General features: G+C 39.1%; 3 protein-coding genes across 3 annotated transcripts; all 3 read left to right on the top strand.

Moving 5' to 3' along the window:
* The first annotated feature begins 907 nt into the window (after window positions 1–907).
* Window positions 908–3606, top strand: LOC120440084 (cell adhesion molecule 3-like). The gene is made up of 4 exons (XM_039611722.1): window positions 908–943; window positions 2348–2665; window positions 2765–3028; window positions 3224–3606. Exons 2-4 carry the CDS (start codon window positions 2350–2352, stop codon window positions 3379–3381), a joined length of 738 nt encoding a protein of 245 aa, XP_039467656.1. The 5' UTR covers window positions 908–943; window positions 2348–2349; the 3' UTR covers window positions 3382–3606.
* Window positions 3607–7828: 4222 nt separating this feature from the next.
* Window positions 7829–9379, top strand: LOC120439839 (intercellular adhesion molecule 1-like; the record flags this gene model as incomplete). The annotated part of the gene is made up of 4 exons (XM_039611110.1): window positions 7829–8129; window positions 8216–8256; window positions 8290–8409; window positions 8552–9379. Coding segments are annotated over 4 exons (525 nt in total), but the record flags the coding sequence as incomplete, so codon positions are not given.
* Window positions 9380–14268: 4889 nt separating this feature from the next.
* LOC116332777 (cell adhesion molecule 3-like) lies at window positions 14269–18866 on the top strand. The gene is made up of 6 exons (XM_031755829.2): window positions 14269–14494; window positions 16559–16834; window positions 16924–17241; window positions 17346–17609; window positions 17810–18073; window positions 18155–18866. The coding sequence occupies exons 1-6, from the start codon at window positions 14458–14460 to the stop codon at window positions 18241–18243; spliced, it is 1248 nt and encodes a 415-aa protein (XP_031611689.2). The 5' UTR covers window positions 14269–14457; the 3' UTR covers window positions 18244–18866.
* Window positions 18867–18936: the final 70 nt, after the last annotated feature.

The following is an 18936-nucleotide window of genomic DNA, read 5'->3' on the forward strand; positions in this document are numbered from 1 at the left end:
TACTTTTAGTTTGTATTTGTTTTTATCATATTATAATTTTTCCTTTATCCTATTTTCAGATATTTACAGATTTTCTAAAAATGTTTTAATGTAATTTATTCTGACTTATTCTTTATGCAAAAAAAAGTAGTTCACCGTTTCATCTCACTTGGGACATTTAATTTCTGCCTCAAGGCCTCTGTAGCTCCATCATCATCTCTTAACCTCCAAATCATCCATCATGTTAATGTACCAGTGAAACTATGAATGTTGTAACAGAGGAACACAGACAAATTCATGGTAGGAAATGTTTTTACAATAAAAATATGTCCGTGTATATTTTAAATCCAGAGTTATGAACAGTGTGATCAAAAATCAAACCACTCTGGAAAGTTAAATGGGACGTGTCACCTAAAACGGGTCAGTATATTACAACCACCCAGGTTGCAATATTGTCCATCCATCTATTCTCTTCCGCTTATCATTATCAGGGTCGCCTATCCTATCTGCCATAGGGTGAAAGCCAGGGTGCACCCTGGATAGATCGCCAGTATGTGGCAAGACTGACACAGAGAGACAGCAAAATATTTGCACTCACATTCACATTCACCTAACTCAGATGGTAGCTTGAAACTCATCACATGCCTTAAGTCCCTTACTCCCTGTATTTTTTTTTTTTGTTTTTTAGGAGAGCTTGTGAGCACTTCATGTCCATTAGACATAACCCCTCCTAGAGTTGTGGTGAGATTTGGAGACTCCTTATCAGCCAACTGCACCTCATCATCTAACCAGACTGAAGGAATAGGATGGGAGTCTCCATATGGAGGAGTGGACCTTATCTACGGTGTTTCTTCTCTTCCCTTTAAAATTGACTCTGTGCCAGAGTGGGAGATAGAGCCAATGTGTTATGTAAATCTCCATGATGATGATCAGTGTGTAGAAGTGTTACCAGTCACTGTTTATAGTAAGTACCCTTCACTTAGTCTAACATTTCTAAGATGGTCATTTTTATTATCTAGTCCAGGGGTCTGCAACCTTTTACACCCAAAGAGCCACTTGGACCCGGTTTCCACGCAAAAGAAAACACTGGGAGCCGCAAATACTTTTTGACATCTAAAATGAAGATAACACTGTATATATTGAGAGAAGCTTCTTCAGTTCTGAAGAAGCTTCTCGGATGAGAGGTGAAACATCTTCAAGAAACTCAAAGAAGTCCAGACCTTTTCTTTGCAAATTCCTTTGACTACGATGACCTGGATGACTGAGAACCTTCACAGACACTGTATATATTGTTTTCTACCTTTGTGTGAACAACTAAATCCATGAAGTGCTACAGAGAAAATTACATTTTATTTATGTAATCAACACATTTTGAACTCTTAAAGAAATATAACAAAAGCAAAGACACCCAGCTGAACTAAAATGATCCATGTAGCAAACAAAAACTGTTGTGAGCCGCCTCCCTTATATCTCCTTTGGGCTTTTGGAGCCTTGACCTACTATGCTGCTGAATAATGAAAAATAGATATTTGCAAAATTCTGCCTAAATATGTATTTTACCTGGTTAATGCGTGCGGCGGGGGCGTGGTCTGCAGCGCCGCTGCAGGGGAGGCGGACGCACCTGAGCGGCACCCGCAATCACGCTTCGCCGCCTTAAAGTCTGTGCTCTCTCTGCTGTTGTTGTTGTTGGTGGTGGTGTGTTGGGCTGTGAGCTGCGAAGCTACAGCCGGCTGTATGCGTACAGCAACCGTGTGTGAAAAGTGGTCAATAAAGAGATGCTGAAAAGCGCGTTCATGCAAACGTCGTCGGGTCTGCCGTGATGTGTTTACAATGGGACTTCTGATCCTGAACCTCTGCTCACAGCGTCTGCTAATCGGTGCTGTGCGAAGTCAGTTTACGCAGGACTGTAAGCTGTCATCTGTCGTCTGTGAGGTGTGAGCAGTGTTTGTCTTTAACATAGTTCACGGTGGAGCTGCTGACATAATGTGGATCCGAAGATCCATAATTGGCCTACCTGGGGTTGAAAGTCTCGATAAATGCACGGCGTTTCGGCGGGAATACCGGCTTCCGCGAGTGTGACGCTTATATTGAGCGAGGAAAAAATAATAGAATATAATTTTATATTTATATTTCAATATCACAATAATCTTCCAATTTAGAACTACAAGTTTAAAAGAACTAACATAAATAAAATACACTTCAGCGAAATACTTCTAATTTATTTTCCCAAACCACGCGGAGCCGCACTATAAGGACTAAAGAGCCGCATGCGGCTCCGGAGCCGCGGGTTGCCGACCCCTGATCTAGTCACTATGTAACATTGAGTCATTTTATTTATTTATTTTTTTTAAATTATTTTCTTTTTCAGAAATGCCAGACAGTGTGTCTCTGAAGAATTTACGTACAGTGGAAGAAGGCCAACAGTTTGCCATACAGTGTGACATTGTTAATGTTGCACCAGCAAGACATCTCTCTGTGCTTTGGCACAAAGGAAATTATATCATGCAATCTGAGACATTTGATGAGTCCAGTCCATCTCCAGTCAGTAAGTCATCTGTCCTCACTCTGACTGCTCATAGAGATGATGATGGAGCTGAGATCAGGTGTGAAGCAAAGCTGAACTTGTGGCCAGAGGAACAAGGTCCTCCTCCAGTGCGTTCAGAGGCGCATACTCTGACTGTACTCTGTGAGTATTTAACATGATCTTAATTTAATCACCACAAGATTTCATACTGAAAAAATGAGCTTTTCTTTCTTTGTCTGTATTTTGATTGTATGTCCTCAGACCCACCAACATTCACCAATGCTTCAAATGAGAATTTGGAAATGACAGTTGGGAGCAAAATATCTTTAAATTGTACAGCTAGAGGAAACCCTGTGCCATCCTACCACTGGCAATTCCCAAACTTCACACAAGTGTTGTACAGGAGTCATGATGTGAATCATCCTATTTTGACTCCATCATCTGAGTTTCCAGGGGTCTATACCTGCACCGCCTCAAACAGCCAGGGCACCGTGACCAAATACTTCATCGTCACCGAAGCTCCACGTAAGTTCTTGGCAGTTCATTAATTTATATTTCTTATTACTATGCTTTCTTATTTCTTATAATTTTGTGTGTTGTAACTCTCTAATCAGCAGTTCCCTGGGACCACTGCCGGAATTTTAATTTCTTTGTCTGTTTAAATCTTTATTTTGGGATTTGCGATTGATTTTATGTCATAAACTTTCCCGTCTCTCACAGGAGATGAAACAATCATCGCAGCAATAGTCAGACTACTTGTGGCCTTTGGACTCCTGCTCTTTCTTGCTTGTCTAGTTTTTAGGACACATAGAGGCATATTTTCATGCAAGAAAGTCGACTATCTCCAAGGACAACCTACCTCATCAGTACCAGTGTAAAACAAATTTGAATGGGTGCATGCTTGCTTCAAAGCTGTAGCTGTAAAATGCACCATCTTGTCAGCTATCGCTAAAGCTCCACTAATCAAGACTGCTGTCCAAACAAACAAATTTAATCTAGCGGAAGTGTGTTTAACAGCAACACTGTGAGTGTAAACATGTGTATGAACACAACAGATTAATAATCAGATTTCATCCTCAGCTATTCATTTATTTTAACTTAACTTGGACAGAAACAAGAAGGAACAAATTTGTCTCTGACTGTCAACTGAAACTTTTTCTAATTTTAATTTTAGAAAACCGCTTGTGATTTTTATCATGTCTTTATACACGCCTGTGTTTTTCTCTCTCAGAAAACAGGAAATGAAAGACATTTTATTGCATGTTCACATCATTTCATGTGTGCAATTTAATGTATGATCCACATCTTTACAACTTTTAGATATTTTTGCATGTGTAAATCAGGGAATGAGCTGACTCGTTTTTTGCACCACAAAACGGAGGAAAGTTTTATATTTAATTTCCTTCTATGCACACTTGGTGAAAACATGATGTGGTTCTTAATTTTTAACAGTTTCATTGCATGCATAGGTAAGTGTGTTTTGTTAAAACTACCATAATATTTTGTTGTTGTAATGTTATCAAATAAAACTCATCTTTGAGTATGATTTTTTAAATTTTTTTTAAAATTTAATTTCATCCCCATTTCGTAAGGGGACAAACACTGAAATTGAAAAGCTCTGGTTTTAACTACTCCATTCATCAATTTAACTGTTATTAATGGAAATAAATTGCATTTTTGGAGCCTAAACATGCTCAAAAACTTGTATTTTGCACACAGCTGTGGAATTAGTTGGTAGGTCTGGTTCATTCCTATATTTCACAGTCATTTCAAGGTGGTAACATTCACTCTTTTTTATTTTCTATGATTTGATCATTTCATCTAAAAGAGGGCTTGTTAAACTATGAGAAAAAAAATGTACTGGTTAAACTGAGGATGTTATGCTATAACAATTTTGTTGGGGTTGCTACACATTACTCATTATTTTTCTTGAAAGTAATGCAGTACGTTAATTAATTACTTAACACAGAAAGTATTACATTCCGTTCCTGTTACTCAGTAAAATTATCTAAAATGCACTGTCCCATAATTAACAGCTAGCAAAATAAAACTGAGGCTACAGTTCACATACAAGTACAAATACAGACTACAATGTTATAAGCCTGTGTGCTCATCACTGCCTTTGTTGCCTGTCATGATACTGGGTCGTGTGACCCAGTGTTTGAGTTTAATGTTTAATGTACCTTTTTTGTATTCATTTGTGTTTTAGTTTCAGTTTAGCTCATTTAGTTAATTTCTAGGTTGCTGTTTTGGTCCTTTGTTTCTTATTTCCTTTTTTCGTCGTCTCCCCCTGTACTAAGTCTCCGTGGTTCATGCGTCTACCTGTCATGTTTCATGTCTGTGTGGTTCTTGTTGTCATGTCTACGTCTCCATGTTTCCTGTTCTATCTTGAAAGAGTCTTGTGTTCATTGCTCGTTGTGTTGAGTTTCACTTCCTCCTGTGATGTTATCATGTTAATTTGTGTCAGCGTTTCCCCATGTGTGGCCACTTCCCTTGAGCACCCCTTGTATGTATTTAGTCAGTGTGTTTCTGTTCAGTCTGCATCAGGTCGTCTGTTGTCATCCCCCATGTCATGTTAGTGTGTTTCATGATGGTGTTCAGGGCATGTTCATGTTCTAGTCTTGGGTGCATAGCTGGACTGGCCATCGGGCATACCGGGCATTTGCCCGGTGGGCCGCTGGCGAGTTTTTGTTTTTATGGGCCGATGGATTTTTTTTTTTTTTTTTTTTTTTTAGGAAGGGTATATATAATGAAAGGTGTTGGATTGGCCAATTGGTCATGATCGACTCTGGGCTGGACCAATTACAGCCGAGGAGGCCGGATGCACCCGCCCCCTTGTTTAGCAATCTTATAGACGAACTAAAGAAAATGGAGAACAAAAGAAGGAAAGGAGGTGTTTATGAAAATATCACTAAATCTGTCATTTATTAATTTTAATATTAATTAATAATCATGTCTCACCTCTAGTGTTCTTGGTCTTAAGGTTTTTCCTATAGCGATTGACAGATCACGTGACTTTCGCGCATTGCATGCCGGGAACTCAAGGCAAAACAATCAAAGTACCGCATCAAATGCAAGCATTTGCAGCACCGCAAAACGTTCATTCTCCGGTTCCAATACCTTCCTGGTTTTTCTTTGCCCCCCAAAAAAGGAATGTACAAAACTAAGGAGAACAATGCCGGTCCGTACAAAGACAGACTCGACGAAAAGGCAAAGAAAAGATACGAGGAAAAAATCAAACGAGTGAAAGGTTTAGACCCTTACGAGCACACAGAGTGGACAAAAGACGTTAGCGTGCTGCCCAACTTTCACCACGCTCATATTTATAATTATACGGTTCTTGGAGTGAGTGCATACACTCATGAAGTTTTTAGTAACTTCAGGTCACTGCAACAAGCCCAGGTACAGTTTACCGACGGATGGGTACAGGACCTTGAAATGCACCGTGTAGAACGAAAGACCATCGTACAAACAAAGGTAAGTTTACCAGTCTCACAAATCGTCGTCATAAATACACAATCGTTAACCGTTTATTAATATAACCTTTGAGCTCAACGGTAATTAATTAGTAGTGGAAATAATTTCTGGCACGCATTACAGAAATATAGCAGTGACAATAATATTATATGCTGTAATGCACTGGACAATTAGTGATACAAAACAACTGTTTTATCCTGTGAATAAAAGTATATGTTTTTGTCAATGTACCATGGTAATAACAGAAGCGAAACGCAATATTGTGTCAGGACAATTCACTATTTATGCACAATAAACAAAGGAGCATAGCGCGACAATCTCTGTTCAGCGCCAGACTTGCTTGTAACCTATATCACCAATTATGTTAGAAAAATGATGTATTAACTACTACAAAACACTGACCTTTGTGGGAATGCTTGGAGCAGACTAACATGTGAGCTGGAGTGTTCTGAGACGTTATATTTGGTATATCCAGACCATCCGTCGGCTTTTACTTCGGAAACATGGCTTAAAAAATTTCTCTTCAAGGACGTAATCCGATAAAAAAAACAACAAAACGATCTCTTTACCCATCGGCTTCCCGTGGCTGTCATGCGACCGGCTATTGCAGTTAATAATACAACAGCTTCTTGCCATTTCTTTTTATCGCTGTGTAACTGAGTTCAATTGAAAGCCTGCGTGCGCTAGTACCTCTTGCCTCAAGTTCCCAGAATCCTTTGCGGTTTTACCCCTGAATGACGTCACATTTTCAATCTCTATCCTGGTGGGCCAGTCTCTAGTCAAAATGCCCGGGCCGATTTTTTGTCCCAGTCCAGCCCTGCTTGGGTGTATCCCTTTACAGTTTCCCTCTTGCTCCAGCTCTCCATCATCTTCAGATCAGTATCAATGTCGTCACAGTTTTGTTATAGTCATATTAATCATAGTTTAGTCTCACCCAGTTTATGTTTAGTTTTCGTTCTTGTCATCTGTAGCTTTTGCCTTATTGTTTGTTTGCAAGTATCTTTATGTGTTTGCATTATTGTATGAATATTAAAATCAATCTAGTCCTTTCTGTCCACTTAAAATATCTTTCTAAATCTGTGATTTTAAATTTTTTGCAATTTTTGCTTAATTTTAATGACTTTTTTTTACTTGGATAAACAAGTTTGCATTTCACTAGCGCACTCTTGTGCTTTAACTCAAGAAAAATAAGTGTAGTAAAAATCTGTAGACCACTTTGTTCTCCTGACACACAAACTAAAATGTGTTGACTGTAGAGCACAGAATGAAAAACAGTTTTCATTTGCATTTATGAGATGAAATTAAATGTTTTAGAATTATACTGCAACTTCAACCTCTCGTCCCAGTATCACCAATTCACTCTGGTTAAGAAAATGAAAATCCTGTAAAGGTTTAAAAGGCAAAGAGTATGTCCTCATAGGGGACAATGGGTTTATTCTACTGCACACCACAATTAACAACATTGCCTAACAAATTATAAACAGTAACAGTCCTGGAAGACACATTCAAGCTGCATTAGCTGATGATCCTCTCACGCCAGCCAACAGAAAACAGAAGGCTGTGTTTAGTTGAGAGTGGGAGGGTCGTAACACATTTGGACATTATTCAGTCTTAAGGCTTCTTCAGTTGTAAATCTTGCTCCTCTAAGTCTGTTAGCTATGTTTCACAGCAAAACATTACCATGTAGTGATTAGAAAAGAAAGTTCACAGTAATATAAAAGCCTAAATATGAAAAGGATATGCAAATTAATGTATCCATGCATCCAGAATACCAGCAGAGCTGTAATGATGTGCTAAATTTATTTATTTATTTTATTTTTAATTGTTACTATTTGACCATATGCCTAATTTAAATGTTGCTGTATCATACTAGGAAAGCCTGTGAGCACTTCCTGTCCATTAGAACTTAGCCCCCCTAGAGTTGTGGTAAGGTTTGGAGACTCCTTATCAGCAAACTGCACTTCATCATTTGACCAGACTGAAGGAATGGGCTGGGAGTCTGTGTATGGAGGAGTGGACTTTACCCTGGGCGTCACTTCTCTTCTCTTAAGAATTGACTCTGTGTCAGTGTGGGAGATAGGACCAATGTGTTATGTGAATTCCCGTGATGGTGATCAGTGTGTAAAACTGTTGCCAGTCACTGTTTATAGTACGTAGCCTTGCATGTCTAAGTAGATCAATATTATTATTTGGTCACTGAATAACATGAATTCATTTTATTTCTTTTTGTTACAGAAATGCCAGACCGTGTGTCACTGAATTATAGCTTAACTAAAGTGGAGGAAGGGTAAAAGTACATACAGTGTGACATTGCTAATGTTGCACCAGCAAGAAATCTCTCTGTGCTTTGGCTCAAAGGAAATACTATTATAAAATCTGAGACATTTGATGAGTCCAGTCCATCTAATGTCAGTAAATCATCTGTCAAGGTCCTGTCACAGTGGGTTCAGTGATGCATAATGTGTCTGTACTCTGTGAGTTTTTAACATGATCTTAATTTAACCATTACAACTTTTTGTACTGTATTTTCATATTTTTCTTTATGTGGATTTTGATTTCACATGTCCTCAGACCCACCAACCTTCATCAATGCTTCAAACGAGACCCTTGAACTTCCAGCTGGTGAAAAAATGACCTTAAATTGCAATGCTACAGGAAACCCTGTGCCCTCATATGTCTGGCAGTATTTGCAAGCAGCACAAGAGACGTACAAGAATCAAGATGTGAATCATCCCATTTTGACCCAATCATCTGAGTTTCCAGGGGTCTATACCTGCACCGCCTCAAACAGTCAGGGCACAGTTACTAAATACTTTACATGTTAGTGAAGGTCTGTGTAAGTTCTCTGCAGTTAATTCATTTTATTCCTTATCTTTATATGTCTTATTATGTCTTATAATCTTGTGTGCTGTGATTCTCTGTACACCCCCTGGGACCACTGCTGGGAGTTTAATTTCTTTGTTTGTTAAAATCTTTATTTTGGGATTTGTTATTTATTTTCTGAAACAAACTTTCCCATCTCTCACAGGAGATGAAACAATCATCGCAGCAATAGTCAGACTACTTGTGGCCTTCGGACTCCTGCTCTTTCTTACTTGTCTAGTATTTAGGACACAGAGAGGGCCATTTTCTTGCAAGAAAGGCGACTATCTCCAAGGACAACCTACCTCATCAGTACCAGTGTAAAAACAAATTTGAATGGTTGCATGCTCAGCTATCAACTTTCTTTATAGCTCCATTCATCCAGATTTCTGTCCTAAACAACAACAACATTTTCAATTAGTTTTTTGTATCTAATAATTGTTTTCATTTGTTTTAATTTCCATATGGATTAACATGGCATTCGAACGCTCCATAATTACTGCAACAAATGTACTAAGACATATCAGTTGATTGCATTTGTCCAACATATCAATAAAATGTTCTTGAAAAAGAAAGTACTGTAAGTGTTTGTCATTAAGGATACTGAATGTAAAAAAGGAAGGTTGACGAGGGAATTTAAAGATATTTAATCTGATATTTAAAAAAAACAAGTCTGTTACAGTTTCCTGCTTAAAATAAATTCATGTACTGTGAAACCACCGAGAGTAGTAAACAGAAATTATGTCTGTTTAAAAGACACTAAGCATGGGCAGAAAAGATGATCTTAAATCTAGTGATGTGTGGTATATTGGTTTTAACATCTTATATTACAGGAAGTTGTCAAATACTTTTATACAAATAAAACACCTTCTGTGGCTTTAGTGACATAATAATATTGACCAATAGTAATCCTGAAGAGCTTATGAAGAGGTCGCTGAACTAAGCACCCTGCTACTGTCTTCAAAAAGCCTTTAAGATCCTCCAAATCATGATCACTCTGATATTCATAAAGGAAATGGGATTGAAAAAAGTTAAAAACCCCCTCATGAAAACACAGATTTTAGTTTTAGGTCCCATGAAATCCTAATGTAGAAATCTTCACACTCACAATCTTGCATGAATGCCCAATTACTGTGAAACATATCAGAGTTCTTTTTTGATTTTACTGATATTTCACCAGGCCTGTGTGTGTGTGTGTGTGTGTGTGTGTGTGTGTGTGTGTGTGTGTGTGTGTGTGTGTGTGTGTGTGTGTGTGTGTGTGTGTGTGTGTGTGTGTGTGTGTGGTTGTGTGACTGTTGGTTACTCCCTCTCAGAATGGAGTGACCACCTAAACTCCAGCTGATGCGCCTATTACACTCACACACACTAACTTGTCTTGTCATTCACTGCCATGACGTTGCTGTATACCAGCCATTTCCAAGAGTCAAGAGTGCTGCATCACTAAAACCAGAAAATCCTCAATCTAATCAAAATACAACATAAAGTGATGCATTTCCTTAAAAAATGTATGCACAAAGCATAAATCTCACAGGCTGCTGGCTATAAATTTCTGCCAGACAGATGGAATGGGATGGGAGTGTTCATATGGAGGAGGGGACCTTACCTACAATTTTTCTTCTCTTCCCCTTAAAACTGACTTTGTGCCAGTGTACAAAGAAGCAATGTTACATTAATATTATTAATGCAAGACCAGTAAATGTAGGTCAGAGTAATGACTAATATCACAAACTAAACCACTCCTACTACCAGTTTTGATTCATTTTTGTATATAAATATATGTCACTGTTCATCAGAATGAATTTGTATCACTTCGGCCTATCGGCAGTGCCTTGATGGCCCACCAGGGGGCCGAGCCCACACTTTGTAAATCACTGCATTATGTTGTTGGTAGGACTTTTTTGGCTGCATTTGTTATGTTTGAGATCGTGGTCTTGCTTGATTCTCTGCCTTACTCAGTTTGCCTTGTCCTCCTGGTCAAGATTCATGGGAAGTCAGCTGGCTACGTGTGAGGAATCATGTTTCATATCCACCAGCAAAGCCTACAGTGGTGGAAAGTCTTGTTGGAGAGTAGAGTCTGTGGATTATTCTGGAATCAGTCCCATGATTTAGGTTAACTGGAAACTTGGTTTTGGATTTCGTGGTGCTTCAGGGAACCCACCCAGGAGAGGAGCAGCGATGGATTTTGGAAACCTTTTTGGAAATCTCATTCATAAACTGATCTCTACTGTGGACTGAATTCATGATTTCTCTGGGTAACCCTCCAGACATGTGGAGGAAACTGAACATGACCTTGACAGAAATACCTTTTTTTTTTTTCATTCAGTAAAATGACTAAATGTTACAATCCCTGATAGTGTATTGCTTCAAATGGAGAAAGTCTTGAGAGATGCCTGTTATGAGGAAAGGCAGCTCAGAAATCCAGATACCAGCTGGACACATTTTTGTGTGCCCCAACTTCACAGAGTGTTTCAGTCTTTTATCCCAAGCTAATCTGCTATTTTTTTACCTTCCTTGGTTAAGTTTAGGGATTGGAGAGCTGATCTAGATTATCATATTAAAATTTAGGACACATGGTAGGTAGTTGACCTTGGATTCATCGGGTGAGCTAGAAGGGGGGCGCCTGATCTGGCATATCAGTAAAGCAGCAAAGTTTCTAGTGTTAGGTTTTCTACCCTTTTGATGCCCTCTCCTGAAGCAGGCCCAGCACGGGTTGATCAATCCTGGGTGTGTGTCTCATGGTTAGCTGACTGCCTTAGCTGCTCAAGTGATGTCAGCCCTCTTTGGCTGTGGCTAAAGAGGGCTGACATCACTCTTTAGCCACAGCCAAAGAGGGCTGACATCACTCTTTAGCCACAGCCAGTGACTGGTCCTCTCAGCAGTGTTAGCTAATTTTCTATGCTAATTCTCAATTCTGCTGTTGGGCCTGTCCTCTGATTCCAATCTCTCTAAGCAGTTTTGCTGTTGTACCGGCAACAAAGCCCCTGCACCCCACTTCTACCAGGTGCACCTTGATCTTCCAGCCTCTGTCCTCTGCCTCAGCTGGCAAGTTGGCATACCACAGCTTCTTACACTCAAAGGCTTCCTCAATTGCATCCTCCCACGGTACTGTCAGCTCAATGATGTAAACACGTTTTTGGGAGTTAGACCAAAGGGCGAGGTCTGGTCGCAGAGTAGTTGTTACGATTTCTGAGGGAAAAAATAGCCTCTGAACCAAGTCCACTTGCGTCAGCCAATCCCTGGCAACCTTCAGCGGGCTTAGGTCCGGGGCTGAAGGGCTAGTCCTCGGCTTGTCCCCCTCCTGGACAAATGCTGATGAGTACTGATGCTCCTCTTGGTTGAGCGTTGATGGATTTCCTCTTGCACTCAACTTTCTTGGCTAGACACCTGAGGACCTGAGTCCTCTTTGAGTTCACTTTTATCACTCCATTTTGTTTTGTGTGTGAATACTCAGTACTGTAACCTTTTCAAAAACATCTTCTTTCAGTCTTTTGAAAACGAAAGCAGAACATGACAAACTCATTGTACGCGAGTTTGCAGTTGAAATATTATATCTCTACAAACCACATCGAACTTTTCTCTAGTCTTTAGGAGCCTCTGTGGTTTTATTTGTCGAACTAACAGGAAGACATCTTTATTGAATGTTCACACTGCATATAGTTTCTTAGCACGCTTGTGCTTGTGGAAACAATAGAGTGAGTCAATGCCCATTTCAATGTTCACTTCATGTATACCATGCTGCAGCTCTTTGTACAGGGGCAGCTTTTTCTGTGCCTCAGAGCCAAAGGAAACAGCTTTGGGGTCAGCGACACAAATTTCAAAACATCTGTTGAGGTCAATCCGCTTTATATTTAATTTTCTTGTGAAACTTGGTAAAAACATGATGCAGTTCTTCATCTTTTCTCTTGAGCTTTTTACTTAAAGTTATCTCTATAGTATCTCCACATTGTTGTTGTGGAACTCCTCTTCCAGAGAGCGCATTCATTTTACATAAGCTCCTTTTAAATAGATTCCTAACACTGAAACTGAAAAGGCCCACATGGAGTTGCTCCATTTACCTTGCAGCTTTGAATGAGGTACAAATGATTAACATGAAAAATCTTCTGACCATAGAACCTTTCTATTTTTGAACAACAAAGCCTATTCATTGGATTTATATAAAGCGCAGGGAGTCTCCATAAGAAAACAAAGTTGTTTTTTTGTTTTTTTTTTAACATATAAAGTTTAATGCGACAAATTCAACCCCAAGAACAACAGTGGCCCCAAGATAAGCAACTGTACTGGATGCAGAACTGAAAAAAAATAAGGAAGATTGCAATTTTTGAAATTAACATGAGCTGTTTACACATTATCTGATGTGAATAACCAACAAACTGAACTGTTGTTTATATAGCTACTAGTCACGATGGTATTTGTCAGAGATCTTATTTTCTTTAGAGAGTGCCAAAGTTAAATTGTTTCTCGTGATTATATGATTTCTCTACGATTCGTAATATTTAAGGGAAGATCTGAATTTTTCCACATCTCCAAGGACAACCTGCCTCACGAGTACCAGTCTAAGGGGAAATTTGCATGAATGCATGCTCAGGGGGTGGTTAGTCCAGTCGTGCTTCAAAACTGAAAAAAGAAGAAGAAAAAAGCATTATTTCATCAGCTTTCTTTAAGCATTTACAGCACGGTAGTTTGCTTAGGACTAACATTGTGAGTGTAAATGTATTTATAAATGCAACCCTTAATCAGATTTAATTTTAGCTTCTTCCGGTCTTCTACACAGAAGACTTTATTTCAGTCATATGTCCTGACTCATTTTGCGTCACTGGTACATACTGCTGTCAAAGCAGCCCCGTTTTCCCTCGTCTGAACTATCTTTGCAAAAGTCCAACAGCCCGTTGTCCGTTTCATCACCTGGATCTTTGCAGAAGTGATTACGAAAGAGGATTCGACATGTTAAAGATGTTACCACATCAGACTGTAGCATCCTGTTTATTTGTTCATTCATTTGTTTGGTTGGCAACATGTTTTGATGCTGCGTTTTTAATATATCATGTTTAATATTGACGCTATGTGAAGTGAGGAGGGTTTATTGTAACACAGGGTTATTCGACTGAGCGTCTAACGGTCTTACAGGACGCACATGACATGGCAATAACAGAATCCAACCCCTCCCACCTTCCCACCCCAACACAGACACATTGCTTAAACCCAACTATTTCTTTAGTTTTCAAAGAACACAAAGAGAAATCAATGAACTTGACTCGCAGTTCAAACACTTTCTTATTCTAAGTAAGGTTTCACTCATGTCTTTAGATGCTCGGGCGGAATTATTTCGCAAAATCACAGCAAATGCAAGACATTTTTATTGCGTGTAATATAACGTATGAACCACAGCCTTCTGTGGAATACTTAGAATTTTGCTTGTGCAAACCAGAAAGTGAGGCAATTGTTCACTTCTAAACAGCTCTGCAGCTCTCTCCACAGGCGTAGGCTTTCTGCGCCTGACGAAAGAAAACGAAAGGAAGAAGCGCACGAGTGTACGCACATTTTTAAAAAGCTGTTCAGGTGGATCTGCTTTAGTTTTAGTTTCCTTCTGTGGGTTTTGCAGAATTGGTGAAAGCACTATGTTTTTCTTTATCTTTATCTTTATTGCGTGGATAGGTAAGTGTATTTTTTCTGTTGCGGTCTTTACTTTGTTAAAGTTACCATATTAGTTTCAGAACGGAACCCATCTTTCGGATGTAGCGCGTTGTTTGTTTTACATCAACTCCGTTTTCAGGGTCTGAGCACTCAAAGTGCAAAGGTCCCGTTAGAATTGCTCCGTTTATTAGGATTTTTCGTATTTATGCATGACGAGTCGCACTTTGGGAGCCACAAACACGCTTTTAAATTTACATTGCGCACACGTGTCAGCAGCTGTGAGCATATGTACCCTGTTTTCGAAACGTAGTCTACCTCCTATGTCCTTTTCCCTAAACACTTAAAGGTGGTAATTCACAGTGACTTAAGAAAGAATCCTGACCACCTCACGGTCGTCTCCCAAACCCGAATTTATATGCATGTGTCAGTCTGATTTCCGTTAGGACTGCGATGGAGAGGGCGGCACTACACACATAGATGGACAGAAAATATAATGCATACATATATTATCTATATATTCATTTAAAAAATGATCAATATTAAAGGTTTTTCTTTTTAATCAGGTTGGCACATTTGTTATTTGATTAGCAGCATGTGACAATTAAAAGTCACACTTTAGGTATTTGGAGTGACTCGTGGTCAAAATATCCATTCATTTTACTTGAATCCACTTATTTCCTTACCACCTTAATTGCACTTTTCTCTGTCTCGCTCCTGCTAGTTACTAGGTGTTGCTGGTACTACTGTTCACGGTGTAGCTGACATGTCGGTTAATCTGACATATTTTCCTGCATCTATTATTAGTTTCTGTTTTTTTCTCTCTCAGCTTTTCAGCTCTACCTTTGGCCACTGTTTCCACACCAAACTCTACACGGTGCGCAAGCGCAAAGCAAAACTAAGGGAGGGCCAGGTTGGGTTAATTTAATTTAATTCGGCAATACAGTTGACCCATCGGCGCAAAAGTGCGTCGGGCAAACGGGAAAATGCCCGGTATGCCAGTTCACCAGTCCAGCCCTACAAGACGCTGTGCACTCAAAGACTTCTTCTCAACTCAGACAGCTCTGTATAGCTGGAATTGACTCTTGTGACAGCAGGTGTACCAACAAAGCTATCAGAAATACACAGTGTCTGTTAAATTCTAACTTAGTTAAAGGGATGATGATCAAGGAACTGACCTCCCAGCCCACTGTTCCTTCAGTGGGCTGGTTTCAGTCATTATGCAATGTACTGTTTATAAGATTGGGGAAACCTGCAGCCAGCTGAGACCGAAGAAGTCACTTGGATGAGTGACGAAACGTTTCTCCCACTAAAAATGCTACGTCCAGATGAACAGAATCAAGCTTTGGGGATTTACTTACCTGGATGATTAAGCATGCATCAAGACGTTAGTTAAAGGGAATTATATTCTGACAGAATTTTCAATGGAGGATGTTACGGTGACAGTTGTGTTCAGACGTTTCACTCGTATGGTGACACATCTGAATAACTTGTATTTATGTACAATTATTTGAATTGATGATCTTGGAATGGGGAGTTGTTTGAAAATGTCTCATTAAGCTTTTAGAGTGGCCTTCCCAAAGCCCAAACATCATCTAGTGTGAACCCACAACAACCTGAAACAAGACATATAGCTACTAGTCAGTATTTTTCAAAGATATTCTATAGAGACTGGCCACATTTTATTTTTAGCAGTGTCATGAGAGTTTTTTTAAGCCTCATATAAATAAGGGGGAGATCGGGAAGGTGACTGTTGTTTTGATTTAAATAAAAATGAATCGAAACTGAATTAGATTAACCTTGCCCAATTTAGTTTGCAAGTAGGAGATCTCAAACCCAAACAAACATTGAAGAATCACCTATAACGATCCTTGATAATGTTATTTATATCATTTAGTGTGGCTTTATTCATCACTTTGGACATATAGTATCCTCCTCAAGGCTTTTGCAACAGTAAATCTTGCTGCTCCAGGTCTGTTAGCCACGGTTCGCAGTAAAACATTACCAGCTTATGCATATTTGATAATTTGTTTTTTTAAGATTCTGTTTGACTATATGCCTACGTTAAGCTTTCCTGTATCATTTTAGGAAAGCCGGTGAATGCTGCCTGTCTATTAGAACTTAGCCCTCCTAGAGTTGTGGTGAGATTCGGAGACTCCTTATCAGCAAACTGCACCTCATTATCTGACCAGATTGAAGGAATGGGATGGGAGTCTCCATATGGAGGAGTGGACCTTACCCAGGGTGTCACTTCTCTTCCCTTTAAAATTGACTCTGTGCCAGAGTGGGAGATAGGACCAATGTGTTATACGAATTCCCGTGATGGTGATCAGTGTACAAAACTGTTACCGGTCACTGTTTATAGTAAGTAGCCTTAACTTTATCTGAGCATGCCAGTATTCACTGAATAACATGAAAATAACATCAATTAATTGTATCCCTTTTTGTTACAGAAATGCCAGACAGTGTGTCTTTGAAGAATTTACGTACAGTGGAAGAAGGCCAACAGTTTGCCATAGAGTGTGACGTTGTTAATGTTGCACCAGCAAGAAATCTTTCAATAGTTTGGCACAGAGGAAATAAGAACTTGTCTTCTCAGACATTTGATGAGTCCAGTCCATCTCCCGTCAGTAAGTCATCTGTCCTCACTCTGACTGCTCATAGAGATGATGATGGAGCTGAGATCTGGTGTGAAGCAAAGCTGAACTTGTGGCCACAGGAACAAGGTCCTCCTCCAGTGCGTTCAGAGGCGCATACTCTGACTGTACTCTGTGAGTTTTTAACATGATCTTAATGTGATCAACAAAATATTTCTTATTGTATTTTAATTTTTTAGAGGTGTATCTGTGTGCAATTTGATTTCACATTTCCTCAGACCCACCAACCTTTATCAGCGCTTCAGATGAGACTCTGGACTTTCCAGCTGGTAAAAGTATGACTTTAAATTGCAATGCTACAGGAAACCCTTTGCCATCATACCACTGGCAATTTCCACAAGCAGCACAAGAGACGTACAAGAATCAAAATGAGAATTATCCAATTTTGACTCGACCATTTGAGTTTCCAGGGGTCTATACCTGCAATGCCTCAAACACACAGGGCACTGTGACCAAATACTTCACAGTCAGCGAATCTCCATGTAAGCCCTTATCAGTTAACTTGTTACATTTTTTATCTTTTTATACTTTGTTTTAAATTTTGTGTGCTGCATTTCAAACTCACACAAAGTGACTGTGCTTAAGATTTTTAAAAGATGAATTTAACTGTCACAAGATTTATTGTATTTTCATTGCTTCAAACTTTTTTCTCTCTGTATTTTGATTTCACATATGTCCTCAGACCCACCAGCCTTCATCGATCCTTTAAATGAGACTCTTGAACTTTCAGCTGGTGAAAAAATGGCTTTAAATTGCAACGCTACAGGAAACCCTTTGCCATCATACCACTGGCAATTTCCACAAGCAGCACAAGAGACGTACAAGAATCAAGGTGTGAGTCATCCTATTGTGACTCGACCATTTGAGTTTCCAGGGGTCTATACCTGCACCGCCTCAAACACCCAGGGCACTGTGACCAAATACTTCACAGTCAACAAACCTCCAGGTAAGTTCTCATCAGTTAATTCACTACATTTCCCATCTTGTTATACTTTATCATCTATGAGCTTTTTTGTTTCTTCTTTAGGTATTGGTCCCAGGGCCATTGTTGGGATTGTGATCGCTGTACTTGTTATCTGTATTTTTGTTGGGATTTGTTGCAAATACAAAAGATAAGGGAGAATGTATTTTCAAAGCCAAAAAAATGCTCTGTGTCACGTTTAAATCCTCAAAGTATGTTAGTTACATTCTTAAATGTATTAAAAACATGAGGACTAGTAAAGCTCAAATAGCATGCTTCGTTTTAGCAATTTGTATCCATACATTGTTTGATTTAGTTTTTATGGAAACATGATTGTACTTATCAACTGTGATTTCTGTATTTTATTTTTCTTTCAATGTTTTAGTGTTTTGCCTTTTTGACACCATTATAATTAGACAATAAAGTCTCTCTTTTCAAATACAGGCTTCATTTGTCGAGATCACAGAGATTCACTGTGTAGTATTAGTACTGTACATTATCAGTATTAGTATGTCCTCACTAATGCACACTAGTTTTCAGGTATGATCTCCTGAAAACAAGATTAGTAACTTTTTGCAGCATTGCTCACTTGCCACATGTTGTCTTTTCTCAATTTATTTTGGATCTGAAATCCAGTTTTACAAGCGTGCACACATTAAATCAAAAATAAAGTTGATAATAAGTGTCATGATGGTCATTATCTCTGTCCAGTCTTTAGGTCTTGTAAAGCCGCTAACACTTTTGCCAGTTATGATTTTGTGATGAGCTTCTTTCCTCTTTTCTGTTTAATTCTCCAAATCAAGAAAATCAATGTATGTAGTTTATGTCAAATGTCGAAGACGTAAAGG

This window comes from Oreochromis aureus, linkage group 4 (assembly GCF_013358895.1).
Source record: "Oreochromis aureus strain Israel breed Guangdong linkage group 4, ZZ_aureus, whole genome shotgun sequence".
NCBI classification, from domain to species: Eukaryota; Metazoa; Chordata; class Actinopteri; order Cichliformes; family Cichlidae; genus Oreochromis; species Oreochromis aureus.

Bases quoted from the DNA above. Each gene is read 5' to 3' on its own strand.
- LOC120440084 (XM_039611722.1), top strand. From the start codon at position 2,350: ATGCCAGACAGTGTGTCTCTGAAGAATTTACGTACAGTGGAAGAAGGC. The intron at 2,666-2,764 runs GTGAGTATTTAA...GTATGTCCTCAG, and splicing joins GCATACTCTGACTGTACTCT to ACCCACCAACATTCACCAAT. The intron at 3,029-3,223 runs GTAAGTTCTTGG...CGTCTCTCACAG, and splicing joins CATCGTCACCGAAGCTCCAC to GAGATGAAACAATCATCGCA.
- LOC116332777 (XM_031755829.2), top strand. From the start codon at position 14,458: ATGTTTTTCTTTATCTTTATCTTTATTGCGTGGATAG. The intron at 14,495-16,558 runs GTAAGTGTATTT...GTATCATTTTAG, and splicing joins TATCTTTATTGCGTGGATAG to GAAAGCCGGTGAATGCTGCC. The intron at 17,242-17,345 runs GTGAGTTTTTAA...ACATTTCCTCAG, and splicing joins GCATACTCTGACTGTACTCT to ACCCACCAACCTTTATCAGC.